Source organism: Microtus pennsylvanicus, chromosome 14 (assembly GCF_037038515.1).
Source record: "Microtus pennsylvanicus isolate mMicPen1 chromosome 14, mMicPen1.hap1, whole genome shotgun sequence".
In the NCBI taxonomy this organism is placed as follows: Eukaryota; Metazoa; Chordata; class Mammalia; order Rodentia; family Cricetidae; genus Microtus; species Microtus pennsylvanicus.
Window position 1 is genome coordinate 32715194 of NC_134592.1, and position 22910 is coordinate 32738103.

The 22910-nt window shown below is 47.3% G+C and overlaps 1 protein-coding gene across 7 annotated transcripts in view; it reads right to left on the bottom strand.

The window, feature by feature from the left end:
- Rgs6 (regulator of G protein signaling 6) overlaps positions 1–22910 on the bottom strand; it is a 531193-nt gene that overhangs the window by 87220 nt on the left and 421063 nt on the right. For all 7 annotated transcript variants that reach the window (XM_075947415.1, XM_075947418.1, XM_075947412.1 and 4 more), the window contains exons 4-9: positions 18314–18364; positions 14925–15031; positions 13732–13783; positions 6806–6870; positions 3029–3105; positions 161–242 (exon numbers count right to left, since the gene is read on the bottom strand). In XM_075947415.1, coding sequence (XP_075803530.1) covers positions 161–242; positions 3029–3105; positions 6806–6870; positions 13732–13783; positions 14925–15031; positions 18314–18364 — 434 coding nt within the window. The remainder of the gene's footprint in view (positions 1–160; positions 243–3028; positions 3106–6805; positions 6871–13731; positions 13784–14924; positions 15032–18313; positions 18365–22910) is intronic.

Sequence of the window (22910 nt, forward strand, 5' to 3'; positions counted from 1 at the left end):
TCCTCAGATCTATGGGGGGGGGATATGAATGAATGGAAAAAGTGGTTTCACACAGCTAAGCAGCTATCACAAGGAAGAGTCACTTGGTTGGTCACTAAAGACAGTCATAAAGAAGGAAGTGGGGGGATCCAGTGAAGGGAACCAAGCAGAACTTCCTCACCACTGGCCTGTGGACATCCCAAAAGGCCCGTTCTTGACTATCCAAGATTTTCCTCTCTGTCTTATCCTTTTTCCGGTCAATCCTGAAAGAGTAAAGAGAGGACGTGAGAAGAGTTTGTACTGTTTTCTCTTCTGCCACCTCAGCTCTCCTGCTCCTAGGGGTTAAGGCTGAACCCAAGATTATTGTCACCCGTGTGGCCCTTCAGATACTCCACACGTGGCAAGAGCTTGTTTTAGGCTGGATTACAGGCTATCATTTGTGAGCAATGTCCATGATAGGTAGGCAGGAAGAATGAGCAGAGACAGAGTTGTCCATGAGGTATTGAGGTCTGGGTTACTAAGGACTGAATTCTCCATTGGCCTGTCCCTACTCCAGAGCAAAATTCTACCTGTGTGACTTGCTAAGAAGGGACACAGCCACCTGTTTGCCAATGCTCCATCTCAAACATGAAAGTTTAAATAGCAGTTAAAGCATCTGTAAAATGATCCAATTATGTATTTTAAAAGTCACCTAAATCTTCTGAGTTTCTAAAGGCCAAGTAGTGGCTCTAGCCTGTGACAAGACCCCAACGACAGACTAGCCTCAGCTGGGAAAGGTACCAACTGCAGGAGGGAAATTCGGAAGGCAAAACCAGATTCTGTGTGTTCTGATCAGGAGCCCCCAAAGAGTCCCCTCTCCCCCAAAGCATGTATCATTTCACATCATCTAAGTAAAATGCAACTTGGATTAATTGCCATGTGACTTGTGGTTCTCAGCTCTCTTGGGAGTCCTTTAGTTTACTGGACTGAAATAAACCCATAACCACCCTGTGATTTTTGTGATAATTGCTGGGTACTTAAATGGCCCACAATTATTAGGTAATCACAGGGCTAATCAGAAAAGTTAATGGAGAAAAGCCATATATGTACGAAGTGGCTGTTTCCCCCTCTTTTAACGTGTGATGCTGTTTGAGTCTGGGAGAGCTAATCCATGCTTCTCTTTGCTTTCTAGTGACTCGTGAGCACCTGGACACAGCTCTACCTCAGTCCATCCAGATCTGAGCCCCTCTTCCCATCAGCTCTCCCACCCTCTACCTCCCAGATGGTCTCCTGCGGTCACTTAGAACCTAACACCTGGTGTCTGCCTTCCCTTGGGGACATCTGGGAACACTGGGTTGGGAGAGAATCAGCAGGTGGCTGGCATCGTGGACCAGGGAATGGCAGATATAACTGAAGGAGGGTAATAGCAATGATGGCATGCAGATTGCTGGGCCAGATGACCTCAGCTCTTTTCCAATGGTGACCGTTGGCTATCTATCCTTACCCACACAGGCCTCAACTCTGACCCTAGGTGTTAAGTGGGGTCACCCCTGAGCGTGAAAGGACTTCTTGGAAGTTGTATGGCGCCTGTTCTCCTACAAGGGAACAGAGAAAAGTTCCCTACATTCTCCAGCTCAACCTCCTTCCCATTTCTCTTCTGTCCTCCTTTGCCTATTGGTCCTGCTGGCTAAGCTAGACATCATCAGTATGAGAAAAAGGGAGACCCTGGTCATAGTAATTCCATGCCCCAGAATTCCAAGGTGACAGCCCTGTTTATGGGCTGAGGGGCCTTCAGTCTCCATGTCTCATGTTTCCTTATGGAAGAAGCAGTCTCCACTCTGTTTCCATGAATGAAGGCACAGACAAAACCCTTCCAGATCTTTTTCTTCCTTCCCTCTGTGCCCTTTGAGGAGGATGGGTGATCTAATCTATTGGGGGAAAACAAGAAAGTTCACACTGGTTCTCCCAGGTGAGCCTGAGCTCAGGATATCTGTTCTCTGAGGGAGTCAGCTCTGTTCTAGCAGAGGGACTGTGTAGATACCCACCTCTGCCCAGGAAGGACGTAACTACTAAGCCCTGCCTCACAGTGTAGATTCAGCCTAAATTCAGAAGTCTAAATTATATGCTTATTTTTCCATTAGTTTTTTGTTTTGTTTTGTTTTCCAAGATGGGCTTTCTCTGTAGCTTTGGCACCTGTCCTGGAACTCACTCTGTAGACCAAAGGCTGTACTCGAACTCACAGAGATCCACCTGCCTCTGCCTCCTGAGTGCTGGGATTAAAAGCATGTGCCACCACCACCCGGCTCTTTCCATTAATCTTAAGTTTCATTCCTGTATGAGAGATGATGAGAATGACCTTATCCCTCTTCTGGTATAAATGCAAGAGGTACCCCACAGGTTTCTGAGTTCAAGCACTTGGTTCTATCTATTGGAGGTGTTTGGGGAGAGTGGGAAGTCAATAGGAGGTAAGGCCTGAGTCGTGGATGTGGGTCATGTGGGAGCCTTGGAGATATAGCCCATGCCTGATTCTGGTCTAGCTTCCTCAGCTTCCCGATAATCCACGATGCAAGTAGCCACCGCCAGACACTCCCATCACCAGGGACTCTACCACATCTTCCACCATGATGCAGCGTACCCATCCCCAAAACCGTGCACCCAAATAAACCTTTCTTCATTGAGTTGCTTCTGCTGCAGTGTTGAGAACAGGAACTAAGGCATCCTCCTCAAGTTTCAACATGTTAGCCTGTAGAGTCAAGGGCTCTAGACCTACAGTGATCCCGGTCTGGTGTTTTTCAGGCTCTCAGCACAGACATCTTATGGAAATCTCTTGGGCAAACAGGTACATCTTTCAGCTCTGCGTTTGAGAGGATTCTCTTTGTCTGATGGACTTGTCCTAGCAGGACCTCAGTTCCAGACATGAAGCCTATTCATCAGGATTTTCCTATCATTTATTCAGTCTCTCCTGGGGGATGAGAGAGACTAACCCAGGCAGAAACCTCACTTTGGCCACCACACCCCAGACCCTAGAGAGTCCCTTTCTCTCCCAGAAGTCTCTGCTGCATCCACCTACTTTACTTGTGCCTCTGCTTGCATAAAGATGAATTCCCACTTCCTCGCAAAGGCCCGCTGGAGTCTCGCTAAGTTTTCCTGGTGAGAAACAAAAATCAATAAGAAGGTATTAATCTTTGTAAGCTAATATACCTACGCCCACGCTTCTCACAAGGCAGCCATCCTTTCTGGTTTCCTCCCATTAACATAGCAGGGTTCTGTGCTGAAGCCACTGAACATGACCCCAATTTGACTTTGCACCAGCGCCTGCTGAACTGTCCAACTCGTAATGTTCATCTATAAGTGTATTAAAGTATGAAGTCTTCGGCTCACCCTGATTCAGCTCTTCGTGGATGTTCTTTTGAGAACACAAGTCACATAGTGCCTGGTATAGAGGTTGCTAGAAATATAGCCCGGCGGCTGTTGGGAGAACATTGTCAGGGCCATCCCATAGCGAAGCTCAAAATGGAACTCTTGAGTATAGTTCTTCCAGTAGGGAGCTGGGGGAGGGTGCAGGAAAGGGGGACCTAGAGTGCTTTCATGAGTACTTTCTAAGGCCAGGATTCAGAAATGGACCAAAGAGTGACTGTAATATCATGAAAAAAAAATCAGAAAAAGAAAGGAAGGAAGCGAGAGAGGGAGGGAGGGAGGGAGGGAGGGAGGGAGGGAGGGAGGGAGGGAGGGAGAGAGGGAGGGAGAGAGGGAGGTAGGAAATCCCCCATCCAGGATTATCTTTAGAGGAAAGGGGAGAGACATTCTTCTCTCAGCCTCCAGACTTTTCTGCTGGAGCCTCAGGACAATGTGAAGAGGTTTGACAGGACCTCTAATGACCCCCCTAATTCTGATTAATGCAAGACTGGAGTCCACATTATGGTATGTATTTCTGCAGAGCTCATGCCAACACTAATTGATTAGCCTCATTAGTAAGTTATTAATATAAAAGGAGCTCTGGCTAAGGAGCATGCAAATTCGCACCTATTGCCAAGGCTTGGGGTACAACTACTTTGAAAAGAAATTTCCCTTTGATGCTTGCACTAGGAAGTCCAGCTGGTGATACCTAAATGCCAATCACTTGGGGAAGCAGAGAACTATAACTCTGTCGTGCTGTGGAGTACTGTGCAGGAATCAAAATGGCAATCTAGTTAGTATTACTGACATAGAATGATCCCTAGATGTTACAGTCTGTGATTATAAGAAGTAGTAGGAACAGTCAAGAAACCATACATATAGAAAAAAACTTAGTAAGAGAATGATGGGCCAATTCCTCTCCTTTTTTGCTGTTTGAATTTTTGTTTCCTACAGAGAAATTTCAACCAGAAATTTTCAACCAAATTAGTATGCTTTGGGAACAAAAATGCATTTGTAGTTCCTAAGCATTTTTATGAAGAAGTTCATCCTGGAAAAAAAAAGAAAACCTTTATGCCGTATACTTTATAAATATCAAAACAGACCACTGTGGGGCAAGTGAACAGAAAACTGAATAAAATACACTAGACGGTGATGTGTCATTTCTGGGTAGTGTATTTACTAAGACAAGGAAACCTGGGCAAGGGCAGTGGAAGATCTAGGACCCTTACTGACATGCTAGGAAAGTCGAGTGGTCATAGTGAAGCTGTTTGCCTTGGGTTTGCAGCAAGAAAAACAGCCACTGTGGGAATGAGAGCTGATAGGACATCAGGACACACAGGTAGGATCCAACTCCCAGGATTCCACAGATACACTGTTGCAGGTTTGGAGAGAGTCACACAGGATGGACCAACAAGTGATGGGCTAATACAAACATTCACCGGATTCTGAGCTGCTAGGCAATCTCCCGACATCAGTCCCTACTCTGCCTCCCAAATGCAAGTCTGCGATACCAACAGGCTCAACGAGGGCAGCATGCCACGACCAAGTTGTGCTCTCCACTGGCCACACATTTGCCTTTGGGCAGTGGAAAGGGGAGCCGTGGTCTAGTTGACTTAGATTTGGGCATCAGGACTCAGGAGAGGCAAAGGTTGGTGGAGAAGAGCCTTGCTGTGTTCCTTTTGGAAGACTGAGGCAGACAGGGACCTTGGGGAGGTGGTAGGTCTGGAGAAGTTGTTGATTCCTCGATGTCAAGGAGGGGTTCTCCACTGTCCTTAACATTATCGCTTGTCCCCTTCCTGCCACTCTTTAGTAAATTTAGTTCAGAAACGCCCGTACTACACACAGTGTATGGGGGCAGGGGAAAGCCAGGTATATGAACACATAACCAATTTCCCTGGTTCTCCGTGTTGCCTATGAATCATGGTGAGGGGGAAAGGTTCCGAAACATGAAGTTAAACATATATTCACAATGATACGTGAGTCTTTGCATCCTCAGTTTTTCCATTTCCAGACTCTGCCAAGTGGGTGGGGCTAGACCAGAATGGGGAAGTGGGATGTAAGGAAATACATCATATGGACAAAGACAGAGGAAGGTACGCGGACAGAGAAGGAGACCTCCCTTGTGATGGGTGCCTTCTCTTATTTTCTGGATGGAATTTTGTTCTTGGATTCTGTCTTTTCTACAGAGGGAGAGGGATATAAAGATGAAATTTAAAATTTTGATCTTAAACTTGTTGCACAGAAAGTTTGGCAGTTTACCTTCCAAAAAAAATTGTGGATACTCAATACACACACACACACACACACACACACACACACACACACACACACACACACACACACAATTTATATGCCAGAATCAAGATTCAGGATAGTTTCATTACCTCTTCAAGTCCCCTGAGATATCTCTTTATGGTCATACCCAACCCATCTATAACCACAGATATTGATCTATTTTCCCCCATGATATACGTGCTGTCTTTGCGAGAGTCTCAAACAATGGAATGGCTGGCTTAAGACTGGATTCTTTCACTTAACACTGTCTTCAATGTAGTTGTGTATAACAAGAACCAATTCCTTTCTACTGCAGAATACCATTCTACTGTACCTTGTTAGTTTAGGTACTAACTACGTACATTGTAGGAGGTACCTAGTAAGCTAGGTACATTTGTCTATTCAGATGTATTTGGGTTGCTTTCAACCTTGGGGTACTACATATAAAGCTAATATGGATAGTAACACAGTCATTTTGATGTGAGTTTCCGATTTCCCTACTTGATCGCATGTGATAAGTGTTTATTCAGTTTTATGAGAAACGGCCAAAACGTGGACTGTTTTCCCATCCTCTCAGGAATACAAAAGAAAGTGTCCCACATGCTCACTGTCACTTGGTGTTGGCCATGCCTTTCACCTTAGCCATCTAGTAGGTGTAATGGCGCCTCGCCATGGAGTCGATGCGTTTTTCAAATGGCTAAGTGTGTCAAGCATCTTCTCATGTGTTTATTTGCCATTTTTTGTTCTCTTTGGTGAAATATCTGCACAAGTTCTGTGCCCATCTTTACGGTGAGTTACTTATGTATCTACATTAATGTATATATGAGGTAGGGTCTCACCACATAGCCCAGGCTGGCATAGCCCAGGCTGACATAGCCCAGGCTGGCCTCAAACTCACAACACTGTCTTAGCTTCCCGGTGCTGGAATCACAGATGTGTTCCACCAGGACCCACTTGAACTGCTGATTTTTAAGCTGTTGAAGTTTGAGGGTTATAGTTATAAAGGATGCACTTTGACGGTCATGGCAAGGGGAGCAGATGACAAAGGAGAAACAGAAGAGACGTCCTTTCCACTGCCTGGAAGGCAGTGCAAGGGGAAGAAAGGAAAAAGTCAAGCTTCGCCAGCGCTGCAGAACAGACACTCCTCCCGCCCCGGCCTGGGAGTCACCGTACTCACGGCTTCGTAGTCTGCCAGTTCCAGCCTCGCTTTGTTCTGCATCGTCCTCTTACAGAGGTAGATGGCTGAGGAAGGAGAGAAACAACAGCCATATAAGCCAGCAGCGCCACGGAAAGGACCCAGCATGTGCCTGCCCAGCAGGACGGAACCTCAATTTAGAAAATGCCTCCGTAAAGGTGGGCTGCACACAAGCCTGTAGGACATGTTCTTAATTAGTGATGGATGGGGGAGAGCCCAGCCCATTGCGGGTGGTGCCATCCCCAGGCTGGTGGTCCTGAGTTCTATAAAAAAGCAGGCCAAGTAAGCCATGAGGCATAAGCCAGTAAGCAGCACCCCTCCATGGCCTCTGCATCAGTGCCTGCCTCCAGGTTCCGTCCTGTGCTGACTTCCTTTGATGATGAACAGTGATGAGGAGCTGTGGGCCAAATAAACCCTTTCCTCCCCAGGTTGCTTTTGGTCGTGGTGTTTATCACAGCACTAATAGCCCGGACTAAGACACCACCCACCTTGACTGTGGCAGTGAGCAGCTGCCCAAGAGGAGCAGCTTTTCAAAGGGGGTGTCATTGCATCTGACGCCTCTCTTCTTCCCTCTGCTATGCACCGAACACCCTCTGGTCAGTGTGTGACCTTTCACAGGCATGACCATGACCTGCGTTGCACCCTCAGTGATGACGGAAGAAAGATTGTTTTTAGGGTTGTAAATATGGCCCTTTATAATTGCATCTCGCTTTGTCAAATCTCTTCCACAAACTTTATGAGGCAACTACTCTTAACTCCACATGCAGAGGCCAGGGGTTAACCCTTTAGTGTCTTTCCTCAGATACTATCAATCTTGTGTTTTGAAACAGGGTCTCCCACTGGGACCTGAGGCTTGCTAGTGAGTGCCAGGATTCTCCTGTCTCTGCCTCCCCAGCATGGGGCTTACAAGTGTGGATCACCACATCCAGCTTTTCACATGGGTGAGGGGCTTGAACTGAAGTCCCTCATACTCGCCCAGCAAAAATTTTACACTATGTCACCCTCCCCCAGTCCCACTGAAACTCAAAAGCCAGCCCAGTGTTCCAGAGAGCATCCATATCCTCTCAATGACACAACCCAGTCTCACTGCATTCCAGTTAGCTGGAATGTCCCCTGCTCTAGGCTGAAAACTCTTTAGGGATGCAAGCTATGTCTTACTCGGCTGTAGCCCTCCCTGCCCCTGATCCAAGTCTGTTTTGTCATAGAAAGAGCAGAGAAAAGGAAGGACAACTTAGACCTGACCTTTTAGCCTAAGGAAGAGTTCTTAGGCCCACATTACCAGAGCACTCTTTCTCAAACGTGACCTTCACCTTTGCTCTCTCTCTCTGCTCCTTCAGTGCTATCTTCCTTTTCAGAGTCAAGAAGGGGAAGCAGGAGGTGACTGTCATGAGTGACCATGAGGGTGGCCCACAGCCTGGGCCTGCCCAGGGACCTGATACCTTTCTTATGCCTCCTAAGCAATGCCTTGCTGGTTCAAACAACTAATTTTCTTTTCTTCTGGCAGTCTAAGATACTGACAACCCTGTGACTAGTAGCCTTCTTTCCAGTGTGCCCACTCTTCTGAATTCTACAGTCTATGCTGACCAGAGCCAGCTGTGGTTGCCCCCAAATCTGCTTAGTCAGTTCAGGTGTACCCACTATTTTAACAACAACAACAACACAGGCAGACAGACAGACAGACAGACAGACACACACACCACACCTTTGTTTGGTCTGACGTAATGAGTTTTCCATTTAACAACAGTGGGGAAACAGGAATGGATGGACTAGAAACCTTAGCTATGGATTGCACATTTTGATCTTCTCCTGGGCTAGTGATGTGTGAAGTTTCACTCTCTCGGGACGCTGGGCAGTGGCAGTGAGCCATGGTGCCTACAAGCTCACAAGGGGAAAGAATTAACACCATGCCGTGTGCCGTGTTGCTAAGCGAGGGATGCTGGTAGGTGGAGGTGTATTGTGACTTGGGATATTTTCAGGTTACATTGGGAATATCAGGATATAACCTTACCATATGTTGAGGACTATCTGTACCGATGAAATCACTGTTAAAAGAGAGAGTGGTCATGTCTCTGAAGACATTGCTAAATGACTTGGAGCGAGCTAATGAATCAAGAAGAGTTGACTGGGGTAATTGCTGGTGAATTTGTTACAGTTGAGGCATGTGTGGGGGAGCAATAAAGACGTAGGAGGAGCCAATATTCACGTGGTTTCAGAAATTCTTACTGCAGTTCAATAATATTCACCCTGGGTGGTTTATTTAAGAAAGAACCCCAAGTCCTTGGGAGCTACAGTCAAAGAGAAGTCCTTGACCTTACTTCTTGGGCTGCCACATGAATGTTCCTTTGCATGAGATATTCCTCTAGGGCAGTGCTTCTCGACCTTCCTAACTCCGCGGCCCTTTGATACAGTTCCTCGTGGTGTGCCCACCCACAACCATAAAGTTATTTTTCTTGCTATTTCATAACTGTAATTTTGCTGCTGTTCTAAATCATAATGTAAATATCCGATATACAGGATCTCTGATATACGACCCCTAAAAGGGTTGCGACCCACAGGTTGAGAGCTGCTGATCTAGGGGACTTAAAGTACATGGAGGCAGTGTCCCCGAGTTTCACCGGCTCTGGCAATGAACGGAGCAGGCAGACATCTGCTTTGAACAAAGTGCCCCCCCCCCCAGCTTCTAGGACCAGACAGCCTGTGGGATTGGAGTCACCAAGCCTGGAGCTTGGCATGCCACCTGCCTCATCTCTATCCCTGCTGAGCCAACGGAGGTGGCAGCTACTTTGACAAAGCATTTCCTAACTGGTGGAATGTGAAACTCAGAGACGGCTAACTCAAGGGCTGGGAGTAGCGGGGTGGCTCTGTGGGTATGGATGCTCGGTGTCCAAGCTTGAGGACCCAAGAATCCACTTGTAATTCCCAGAATGCACAGAAAAAGCTACAGATGGGTATGTGTGTGGCTGAATATGTCCATGACTGCAGGGAAGCGAGGAGCAGAGCCAGGAGCTTACTGCGCTCACTGGTCAACACTCTAGCTCTGGAAGTGGTGAGAGACCCTGGCCAAAACGTGAACTAGAGAGTGACAGGAAGGTCTACCTGATGCCCTACTCTGGCTCCCACATGCATACAAGTGGCTGTCCCCCTGCACCCACACTCCCATGCAGACACCGCTCACCCCCCACAAAGTGAACAGAACAGGGAGGGGTTAGCACAGATTTTGACTATAGGTCTTATGCAGGTAGACTCATCCCAAGAAATTTCTACCTGGGCCAGAATGGCCATACAGGTTGTAGAGTACTGAACAAGAAGCAAAGGCTGGTGCTGTAGCTGCTGACCATGAGCCCAGGGGCTTGGACTTCAAACCTGTTCTCTGTGGCTAGTATGTGGTAACCTGTTCACAGGGAACTGGTGCTCTTGGCGCTTACAGGCTTGTCTGTACAAGTAGGCAGCCTTTTCCTTTTACTGGCTCCAGTGACCTCTAGTGGTGATAGCCGGTCCTGCAAGAGGACCTCCGGGTGAATGTGAAGCCTCCATGCTGGCCTGGCCTGTTTGTCTGTCTGTCTGTGTCTATCATTTATTTTTATTTATACTAATAATTAGTTATCTCTACCTCCAGACTTCACTGTGGCTTCACTTGGATGTACTCACTTCAGTGTGTCACCCTAACAAGAACACATTGTGTCTAACACACCAAATAGGGAACAGACTCGTGTCCTGTTAAGATACAAGGAACTGAGTCACACAAGATGACTCAGGGCAAAAGGAGAGAACTGACTCCTGAAAGTTGTCTCTGTGTGTGTCCGTGCCCGCATCCATGTCTGTGTGTGTGTGTGTGTGCACTGTCTCTCACACACACACTAAATGAAACAAATTAAAAAAAAACTATCTAGAACTGGTCTATTTCAATGATCATAAAACCTGATCCATTCACATCGAGTCACATGACAACAGCACCCGTATATGCTGAGCTTACTGACTATCAGGGACCTCACAAACGTGAACTCTACATAGTCCTCACTATAACTACGAGGTAGGTTTCGTTAGGATCCCCATTTGGCAAATGAAGGGACTTCCACAAGTCCTCCCTCACTGCTGGGCATCCAGAAGGGCTCCCAGAGATGACCAAGTCAGCTGAACCTTAGCTGGGGCTTTTAGTACATAACCTGTCTGGGACTGCGTGCATCTTGATTGTCATCTTGCTGGGGTTTAGAGTCACCTAGGAGATGAACTCCTGGGCATGTCTGTGAGGGTGTTTCTGGGAAGGTCTGACCGTGGAGGGTATACCCACCCTTCATGTGGATAGCACCATGGCATGGACTGGGGTTCTGTTCTAACCGCAAAGGAGACGACGAGCTAAGCACCAGGATTTAGTGTTCTCTGCCTCCTGACGGCAGACGCAATGTGACCGACTGCCACACCCTCCTGTAGCCACGCTTTCCCACCACCGCGACCCAGCAAACCCTTAAGTCCTTAAGTCCCTCTGGCTGGACATTTTGCCCTAGCTCTGAGAAAACAGCAATGTCCCTCCCAACCTGCTCAACATCCTCACCCACCCTCCTTCTGTCACCACGCCCCCTTTCCTGATGGGCCAGCGAGATTGTGCTTGTCAGATCAGTGACAGAACTAAAGCAGAGTTTACTATTAGCCAATGCTTGTTGAATGAATAAAAGTTCTGGTCCTTGGTCAACCTACTTCATTTTTTTCCTGAATTCTCAGTTTCAGTCTCACCTCCTTCTGGGGAGAGGACAATCACCTAGCAACAATTCTGCATCATTGTAGCAATACCAGCATCAGCCACCACCTTCCCAGGGACAACATCCCCCAGGGCAGGGGTGACTCCTTACTCTGCCACACAGCAAACCTTTTATCTCATTCACTGAATCCCAGCAAAGCAGAACCGGGAAGCAAGCAGTGGTGTTGCTCTGACTTTAGTATGAGGTTCTAAGGCAGCGAGGGGTGAGGGAACTTGGCAAGATCACACAGGCAGAGGGACAGTTGATTCTGCGGGTTCTCCTGGGAAGCTGACTTTGTGACTAAACTATCTCAGGGGTTCCTTCCTTTTTATATTCCACACCCTGATTTTCCAACCTGAGACTTTGCCATAGACGGACGCACAGGGATGCAAAACAATTATGTATAAAGGTGATCCTGATGTCACCCATTGCTTCTGTCTCTCCTGCCGCAGCCCACTAATATTCGGAAATGGAACGCTGTAGAGAAAATTCTGAAAGGGAGAAAATTCTGTCCTGCTGCACTCAGTGTAAGGTAGCTGAATATATTTTACTCTTATTTTGATCTAGGTGTCTGGTCTGGTTACACCCCCATCCCTCCCACCTCCCATCCCCCCACCCCCGCCTGAAGAGCACAGGGTGGGTGGAAATGAACTGTAGTTATGCAAATGAGGAGACCGGCCACCCTTAGCAGTCTTTTAGGACAGCAGCTGGCCCTGCAGCCAGCCCTCCCAGACAGGGGTCCCCACCAGCCAGTCCTTGCAGCTGCCTTCCTGTCCCTCTTGGTTCTGTAAAGATCCAGGGGAAGTTCTTGGGCTCCCCAAGTGCCTTAGTCCTAAATTGCACCAGTGTCTGCAAGGATGCCGGCGGAGGAGTGGTGCTGTTGGCATGGACTCCAGACAGGGCACACACAGGAGAGGGAAAGGGGATGGGCTGGAGTCACTCAGCTCTGAGTTTAGACTCTGTTTCCAGGGAGTGTCTATTGGTCACCTTCAACAAAGAAACAGAACCAGGAACTGGAGAGGTGGCTCAAGAGTTAAGAGCACTTTCTTCTCCCTGAAGCCCACAGATGGGCTCTCAGCACCCATATCCAGTGGCTCCTAGCAAACTGTTAACTCCAGCTTCAGGGGATCTGATGCCCCCTTCTGGCCTCTGGCTGTACCGCACACTTGTGAGGTGTGTGTGTGTGTTTGTATATATATACACACATATACATATATTCAGACAGACAAGATGGCACATACATATAAATAAAAGTAAATAACTTTAGAATGTTGTGTGACAAACTGTGAAAGGAACCAGAAGCAGACTGACGTGTAGCTTAGCACACTTAAGACTGGGCTCGATTCCAGTGCTGCAAGAAAACCCACCTCAACCCAAATGAAACAAATAAAAAGATCTTAAGCAGTAGCAAAACCCCCAAAGGTTCTGGAAGTAAAGACGTACTGAACACCACATATGCCCTATGCCACAGATCCCACGCTGGGGGTGCCGTGAACACCCAGGACAGACCAGTCCTGGCCTTCTTACTATCAACTGGGAATTCAGACTAATGTGATCCTATGAGGATATGGACTTTCTGGGTCTCAAGTTCTTTACCTTAAGTTGGGGACCATATAATTTCTTCAGAGAACTGGCTCATGGAGAATATTAGGTAGTCTCTTTGAGAGTGTGGCACAGGTCTATCTGTGCTCTGTCTGCAGAGGAGTAAACTTTCACCTTAACTACTTCCCTAGTCCAAGATGACAACTGTCCATCCCTCTCTGTCCCCCCTTAACTTCCAACTATCAAAATCACCAATGAGTTCTTAGTAAACTTTTACAAGTATGTAAAAATAGAAAAGGCCAGGGGAAGGCAGCTCCTTGATGCTGCCCTCCCTGACGTTATGTCCTTAGAAGGCGCAATAAAAGCCCCCTCACACAGTGTTCCCATAAAACCTGTTCCCTTTGTCCCTGCTCTTGGGAGGACTGTACCGCTCAGTGCGCTGTGTCTTTGTTCACTGTGTACAACAGGGAACCTGATACAGGCAACAAGGAATTAGCAGGGTCAAGAGCCCCTTTCCCTGGCACCATGGTCACCAGGTGCCGAGCATTTGTCTTTGGTTCTCCTGGGAGTGACAGGAAGTACATAGGTACTCCCGGGAGTGACAGGAAGTGTGGGCACATCATCTCTTCTCACCGTAGTCAGTGTTTTCAGGTTCCCAGCAGTTGGAAGGCCAGAAGTAAGGAGCCTGCAACAGAGCACACGGCATCAGGACCAGAGGCACGCAGTTGTAAAACTGAGAAATGTAAGCTGTGGGAGGACACCCCTGGCACAGGATGGTGCAGTTTCTTCTTTAACACCTCGGCAGAACTATGTTCCCCAAGCCTTTGGCTTGGGCTTTGACACAGCCCTGACTCTGTCGCTGCTCCCTCTAAGGCAGGGTCTGGGAGAAGGGCCGACAGTGGATGAGGAGAGTAAGTGAGGGCGTGAGAACACACTCCAACATGATACGAATCAAGTATGGTACTTTTAGGCTCATTCGGACTCAGCTTTCTAGAATCACTAAGAGCCATGTTCATTCTCTGAGCACCCCCATATCAAGGGGCTAAGACAGTGTTCCAGAAGAAATTATGGAAAATATCTGTTCTCATCTAAACTCCAGTCTTCTAGGAGGTGCTCTGGAGAGATGGAGTCTTGGGATTGGAGAGGTGACTTAGGGGTTAAGAACATTTACTGTTCTTACAAAAGAGCTGGGTTCAATTCCCAGCACCTGCATGGTGACTCAGAACCATCTGTAACTCTAGTTCGAGGCCATCTGATACCCACTATGTCCTCTGTTGGCCCTAGATATGTACATGGTACGTATACATATATCCAGACAAAATATAAATACATATGAAATAAAAATAAGCCTTTTTGTTAAAGATGAGAGTTGGGGTCTTTGGAAGGTGATGGGGACATGGAGATGAAGGCCTCATAAGTGAAATTAATGTCCTTATTTTTAATAGGCTTGAGGGAGACACCTCATCACGTCCACCACATGAGGAACAACTAGAAAGTTCCATCTATGAAAAAGAGAGTACTCCCCCACCAGACACTTCCCATCCCCCAGAACTGTGAAAATATGTGTATAAGATATGCAGGGCATTTTTTGACAATACCCCCAAGGGGCTTAGACAGTGTCCCCAAATCCATAGGCTTCCAGTGAGGGCCTTTTACTGTTCTTTAAGTGGGCCACCCACTGGCTAAGTTAACACATCTCTTAGTTTTCCCAGTACTTTAGGGGGACATTTGCTCTTTTAAATATGCCTAGTTGTTCTAGATGGTTCTAGAGTGAGGTCACATGGTGATGAGCAGAAGGGTTCTTCAGGAGGAGCCAGCAGGCCTACCTGGAAACGGTAAAAGGTGCCATCGTCTTTCATGGTGAGAACGTGGTCTGAGATTGGGAAGATGTAGCCCTGGGCAGCAATAAGGCTTCCCAGGTGTATTGCTTCAACTGGAAGGAGAGAAGAGGAGGAAGCAGGTCATTCAGCTAAAATAAGCACTGGGAGAGCAGAACGTGATCTGAGGTCATGTGCCATCCCTCTAGATGACGGTGCTGAGGATCTCTTCCCCTGCTGATGATGGTAGCAACGGGAGGATGCTGACCTATGAGAAGAACCATTGCGCGTCTGGCCTCCTCTGAGAACTTAACAACACCTAACCACCCATTCCCCGCAGTCTTCCCAAATAAAGTCAGAGCCACAGCATGGCATAGACCAAGCAGGACCTAAAGCAGCAAGGCATGTCACACAGTCCTTAGCAGGGACTCAGGCAGAGATGGCAGCCCTGAGAACCTACATAGTTCTCATGTCTCTGATCCTCGGCACTAAGGGTACTGTTTCGTGGTCCAGAGGCTTTAGAATCTCCTTATGACACAGCTGTTCCTCCCATGAGAAGAGTGCATCTCCTGTGATGGACTAGGGCAAGACCCCCCTGTCCCAGGAGATTAGAGCGAGGATGACGGAGTGGGCGGTGCCACAGAAACATGAATATTTCTGCCAGAATCAACATGCTGCCTCCTTCTCTCAGCCCCAGCCATACACAGGCTTCCATTAGTAGTTAAGATTTTACCTTCTCCTGAGAGAAGCCCATACAGGAAGGGGAGGGTGGGTCCTAGACTCTCCCATGTCCAGTTTTATAAACAGTGCCTTTTAAAGTCATTTGTCTTATCTGTACCTGCGAGCTTCACAACATTGATTACAACCTAAGTGCTTTGCTTCTTAAGAATCACCAAGTCCCCTTGGAAGTAATACCCAAAGTGGGTGGACTCGAAATAGATGATGTTTTATTTTACCTGTTTTCTGATGACCGGTTTGCGTTTACAGTTCTATAGATCTGTCCCTATATATCCACGTAGAATTTGTTTCAGGGTCCCCATGAAGATCAAAATATTTGGGTGCTCAAGTCTTGATATCAAATGGCTTCGTGTATAACCTGCACACACCCTCCTGCAAGCTTCAAGCTAGGTTACTTTGATGCCTCACACAGTCTGAACGCTATGCAAATGGCTGTTATACAGCCATGCTTAGGGAATAACAAACCTCTATATGTTGAGCACAGACATATTTTTGTATCAAATATTTTCAATCCAATGTTAGTTGACTTCGAGGATAAAGCTCTAATACACGGAAGTCTAACTGTATTCTTTAAGAACCAGGAGCCAGGTGTGATGGCACTGGTTTACAAGCCCAGCACCCAGGAGGCTAAGGCCGGTGAACTGAGCAATCAAGGCCAGTTTGGGCTACATAGGGAAACCAACTAGGCAACCAACCAACCAACCACCCAACCGGCCAACTAAAACCCTAACACAAACAACAGAAAGGATGCCAGGTCCAGCGAGAAGGAAAGCTTGATCATTTGCCCTTTCCCATGCAAGATGGAAGAGGAAGATCCCGAAAGCAGGCAACACTGCACTGCTGACGCTGGAGCTAAACTCTTCCTTAGAAAAGCTTTTACTTTGCCAAGATCGAACAGAGAAAAGACAGGGGGACCGACACTGGACTTCCATTGAACTTGCTGGCTTCCCAGGCTGGGGTTCATGGCTCTGTCTTCTGGCAAATTGTTTTAGCTTCTCTTTCCAGGCTAATTCTCAGAAGCCCAAACCCATCCCAACATCTTGATGTCCCCCTCAAGGTATCAGAGAAGGGGAGACCTTCATAGATGTGACCTCCACTAGTCTGGACCTGTCACAGGAGTTTTTCACGCCACAGGAGTCTCATTTACATTAGCTGGGTTATAGTTCTCAGAACATTAGTAATAATGAGAATAATGAATTCGATGGGTACTTTAGAACGGCTAGGAAGCGCTCTTAGCTAATTCTACCATGAGAAATGACTTTAAGTTAGCATGGCCAAAAGGAAGCAGTGACTTCAGATGAATGTCACCCAACGGCTGGTCACACAGGCAATCAGAAGTCCAGGTTTTCTAATGGAAACACCAAGACTTGGAGCCCTGGCCTTCAAGGGAAATTCTTAGCTCACAAGAAAAAAAGAAGCATAGACGCTTTTTCTTGTGAACTAAGAACTTCACTCAAATTAAGAAGTTTTGTTAGCTGGCAGAGTGGCCACTGATCCAGGACATGAAAAGGGCCAGGGTCACTTCCCAAAATCACCTGCTCTGCAGGGGCTCCTGTTTCCAACAACGTCACTGAACTGAATTATCTGAAACTGTATTGCCGTACACTCAGCTGCAGATTGGCAATGCCAGGTTAAAATGCAAGCCTGAGCTGGCTTACTGATTCTAGCAAATAATTACAATCATAAACCCAGCATCTAGTAGGTACACTTGATACAAATTCTCAAAAAGCATGTGGTCAGGGGCCACTTAACTTGTGGTATCTTTATCCCCTAAGGGTGACCATTAGGAACATCAGAGCAGAGGGCTGGGTTTATGCAGCTCAGTGGTAGAAAGCTTGCCCAGTAGGAACAAGGCCCTGGGATGGCTCAGCACTAATGTGAACCCCACAGCAGATCTGTTACGGATATTTATAACTATGATCCTTGAGTATTAATAACACCAGTTAAGCCAGACAGATGAATGTGTGCTACATGCTAAGGGTGAAAAATAAACAACCCAATGATAAACTCACAGCACACTGATAAAAATCGACTTAAGCTGTCTAGAAGTTTCGTTTTTTTTTTCAGGAGTGCCCTCCCCCGTTTCCCAATGAGATGGCGAAAACACATTGTCCTGCTTATTTCCTGGTGGAGGGACAGCTGTGGAAACTGCCTTCGTTGGTCAAGGTTTTGCTGGTTTTTTTTTTTTCTGGTAGACTTTGCCTAATTGAAATACACAATTAGAGTAGGGGGGAAAATCACTTCTTCACTTCTTGCAGAAGCAGGAAACAGAAGGCGTTTTAGCAAATAATTAAACATCTTAATTGTGGATCAGGCAATCTAATTTTAAGAGCTGCTTCTAGAAGGCTGTTCTGTGACAGGGCTACAACTTATCTTTAATTGCTGCGGCTAACGAGAATTCATCTCGTTTCGCATGCTATTGTGCTGAGCTCTTTGGCGTTCTCAATAGCGGCTCATTTCCTCAAAGGGTGATTTCCACGTGATGATAGACATTCAGTGGAGAAAATAAATGACTCCTATCTGCAAATACAATGATCCCGCATCCTGGAATCCACGGCGATAAGCCTTCTTTTCAAGACTGTATAGGCCCGCTGGGGAAGTGGCCTATGGCATGCGTGCCAAGACCAGAGGAGGCAAAGGCAAAGTCAGGGGTCAAGTACCTGGGTCCTCAATGGAAAGGTTCTTCATAAGCCACTGCACAACGTCCGTACCTGCAATGACAAAGCCATTTCAGTCGAAGATCTCATGGGTAGCAGGAGAAGCATCTTTACCGGAGTCCTAAGTCCAGCAGCACACAGCTTGGGAGCTAGGTAATACAGCCATTCCCCATGCTAACCAGCCCTTCCCATCCACCAGGACATGGCCACAGTTAGGATTTAGTAGTTGCCTCGTTCTTTAATGGAGACAGTCTTTTGTGCATCCCAGTCTGGCCTCGAATTTTCCACATAGCCGAGGATGCTGAGGGCCCAGTCCTGTACCGCCACGCCTGGTTATTTAGTGCAGGGGATCAAACGCGCGACTCCATGCATACTAGGCAAGCCCTGTACCAGTCAAGCCGCACTCCTAGCCTATAGCTCAATTCTCTCATGAGAATAAAAACAAAACAAAAAACAATGCCACCATCAAAACCAAAACAAAAAAACCAACCAACCAAATAAACAAACCAAAAACCAAACCCACTTCTGACGCTTCAGTTACAATGGAATTTCCGGGAGCATCTGCCAGGAACTTCCTGAGGACACAGATTTCAATGGCTTCCCCAAGGCAGGCCAGGGCAGCCTTAGCCTGCCCGTTCCCAGAATATTTCTTTTCCAGCACCATGCCCTTCCTGACAGTGCTAATCAACTCAGGTGACCTCAGAGGTTCTTAGAAACTTGTTCTTGGGCTGGAGAGATGGCTCAGAGGTTGAGAGCACTGGCTGCTCTTCCATAGGTCCTGAGTTCAATTCCCAGGAACCGCATATGGCTCACAACCATCTGTAATGAGATCTGGTGCCCTCTTCTGGCATGTGGGCATATATGCAGACAGAACACTGTATATATAATAAATAATTTTTTTCCAATAATTTACATAGAGCAAGCTGTGCTCGAACCCGGGACCTCAGGAACAGCGGTCGGCACTCTTAGCCTCTGAGCCACCTGTGCAGCTGCTTAATAAATAAATTTTTAAAAAAAGAAAAAAAAGAAACTTGTTCTTTTCTGGCATGAGTCCATTCTGAACCAACAGACCTCTGAGGCTGTAGACTATGTCTGGGTCATCGCTGACAGTTCCTTCTTTTTCCTTTGGCCTCAGCTCGCCTTAAATTTCCAGGCTTTCCCAAAGTTGGCTGTAGACTTTGTGCTAACCATATGTGGGTAGAATGACCTGCACCGGCCTGTGAAAGCCTCCTTCTTATCCACAGACCCTTCCTTCCCTTATTTACCTGGGAAACTGAGTGGAGCAGAGACACAATATGGAAGGGCCCATGAATACCACCATGAAAATTTAATGACTATTTAGATCCCTCATGAGAGGTCTTACCTGTGTGCAGAATAAACCCAGTTTCTTCTAGCCAGAATGTTTCAGGTAATTCACACTTGAACAGAAATTTGACCAACCCTTACTTCTTCCTGCTGGTTTTAGTTTTATCTCCTGATGACAGAAAAGTGAACCTGAACCCAGATCTCATCTCCCTGACCCCATCCCTTCAGACTTTGGGCAGTCCTTCCATAAGCCACCAGTGTCACCATTCCCAGTGTGACATACCTGGAGCCATTCCATAGCTTAGCCTGGAGTGCCTCACCATTGGCCAAAGCCTTCTGAACAAACTCCCTTTTACTGTCTGTCTTTAAAAAGATGGCTGGGCAGTAGTGGCGCATGCCTTTAATCCCAGCACTCGGGAGGCAGAAGCAGGCTGATCTCTGTGAGTTTAAGGCCAGCCTAGTGTACAACAGCTAGTTCCAGAACAGGCTCCAAAGCTACAGAGAAACCCCTGTCTCGAAAAACAACAATAACAAAGAGCAACTAGAACCCAGGTTCCAAGAGCAGCATAGCTCACATGGGAATGTGTAGGGAGTGGAGGAATCCCCAGAGAGTGAAGTGAGGAGGGCCTGAGTGAATATGTATTGTTGACATGGGCATAGGTATCTCAAGGACCCTAGTGTCGCAACCCTGCGAATCTGGCAAAGCCTCCTACCTGGTGGGGTTCAGAAGCATAGCAAAACCTTCCTTGGTTGGGGGAGGGGTAGTTCAAGTGCAAGCAATTGATCAGTGTGTACAGGAGCTAGCAACTTTCTTCCTCCTAGGTGCTATAGCTTGAGACATCACCCCATAGAGACCTCCTTCCTACCAAGCTTAGCCATCCCTACTGCCTGTGCTATACACAACAAACACACGGAGGGTGTGGGTTGCCAGGGTAGACAGTGTGGCCCCTTCAGAGTGCACACCCCACCTGGCCCAGCTTTTCTGCACTTGTGTCCGTGTGTCTGTCCCCTTTTCATTCCTTTGCCTCCCTAGTCAGGGTTTCAGGACCCAAGCCTCAAGTTATGTAACGGAAGAACAAGAGCCCAATTATCTGCAAGAGTCAAAACATCTGGTCAAGCCCCAAGTTGGTGTACAGACCTCTAAACATGGCTTCATCGTCTCTTGTGGAATGTTTGATGGAAAATAGGCTGGAAAGGAGCAACTTTTCCAGATCTGAGTCAAGAATGGGTCTGAAGCCTTGCTCTCTGTCTCTCTCTGTCTCTCTGTCTCTGTCTCTGTCTCTGTCTCTGTCTCTCTCTCTCTCTCTCTCTGTGTGTGTGTGTGTGTGTGCGCGCGCGCGTGTCTGCTAATCTTGTCCCTGGATCCAGCAAAGGAATTTACTGAGGTACCATTTTCTTGGGAGTCAAAATTTTTAGACACTTGACCCCTGACTGGAAGTAAGACCTCTGCTGTCTGGAAAGCCTGGGCATTTGGTCTCTGTGTGGCTCTATGGAGGAGTTGAGACAGTGCAGCGTAACCGCCAGAGGCCTACCCTCCTCCTCCGGGTCTTGGCCCACGGGCCAACCCTCATTGACAATGCCATTTCCTCACTCTTCAGCCTTTAAGCAAGACTCAGAAGGCTCCTGCCGTTGCTTCCGGACCACATCCGTGAGCTGAATTGGATGTGAGAACACTCTGGCCCATTCACATCCTTTGAGAGGGAGTCCATTTGTACAGCAATGCATGTGCGCATGCGCGTGAGTGCGTTCTCATTTCCCCCCAAATTACAGAAGTTCTGCATTTGTCCTAGGAAATGCAGAACAAAGCAGACATCAAATAAGAACTGTAATCCCAAATTGGGGGTGGGGGAGAGACACTAACCTGTTTTCCCCCGCTTAAAGAAAAATAGTTCTTTTCTGTGGGTTGCCTGGAAACTGCAAGGCTTCCAGTATCGCCAGGCTCTCCTGGGGGCCTGAGGATTATCTTTCCGCCGCCGAGCTTGCTCAGCCATTATTTATCACCTGCCAAGATTGATTGCTCACCCTGGGACAATGACAGCCCTTCCTTTCCCCTGTTAATTACTGTCATCATTAATATCCATGTCACTAATTAGTATTCATTGGCATTGAAACTCCTTCCTTGCTATCCTACCCACCACCGCCCCCAGCCACCCTGCACCATTGTCTGGATTTCTGCCCCATTTGGCACTCAGTTCCTGGCTCAATTATTCTATGGCTCCACCATGCCCTGGGTGCATGCACCTAGCTAAAGAATCACAGTGAAGCACTTTCCGTGTAAGGAAGATAAAGTCACAAAAGTCCCTTTTCCTTCTCCCCCTAACACTTTGGGGACCATAGAGCTGGGTTTTGTGTTATGGTACAGTGACCATGACAGTGGCCATGCCATGTGGGGACTGTTAAGCTGCTATTCCTGGCCATCCTGGGCAGGGACACTTTATCTGCTGTGCCATCACTGCCCTGGGTCCCTCACACACAGTGGGTACCATATTGTGGTGTATAGCAAACGTTTTGGAAGATGCTCAGGGATAGGTGGACACTCCTACAAGCTTCTAAGGTCAGATCCACAAGTGGCCTACTTCCGTTTTGGGGCAGGAAGTGAACCACTGTAGTTCTGCCCCAGAGCAAGCAGGGAAGGCAAATAATGTCATAATATTATGAAAGTTTCCCAGCTAGACATGCTGGAGCCAGACAGGAGCCGTCCCACAGCAGCAGGAGCAAGCATTTTCTTTCTCATTTTTGTCTTTCCTCCCGCTCCACCAACCCCAGAGACCCTCCTTTCCTTCCTCGTACACAAAGAAATTGAAGAAGAGTCTTTTCTGCTCTATCAGAAAATAATCGCGGCCTTTTGTTTCCACAGTTGAATCTGAGATGTTATATTAGTCAAGATGCCTTGTGGGGACTTAATGACTGATAACAGCCCACAGCATAACACAGGCAGCACAGTTACCCTCTATTCCCGAGAGCCCAAAACACTGGCCTGGAAGCTGTCTTTCTGAGGCCAACTGCATGCGTGTTTGTCTCTGTATGTGTTCCATATGTGTTTGTGTGAGTTCACATACGAGTGTTTTCACATGCATTTGTATATCAGAGATGAATGCCAGCATCTTCTTCTTCCTGATAGGGACCTCGTGATAGGACTTCTCTCTGTCTGTTTATCTGTCTGTCTGGCTTTGTGGCTTTTTGAGACAGGGTTTTTCTGTGTAGCCCTGATTGCCATGAAACACTCTGTAGACCACCAGGCTGACCTTGAACTCAGAGATCTACCTGCCTCTGCCTCCCGAATGCTGGGATTAAA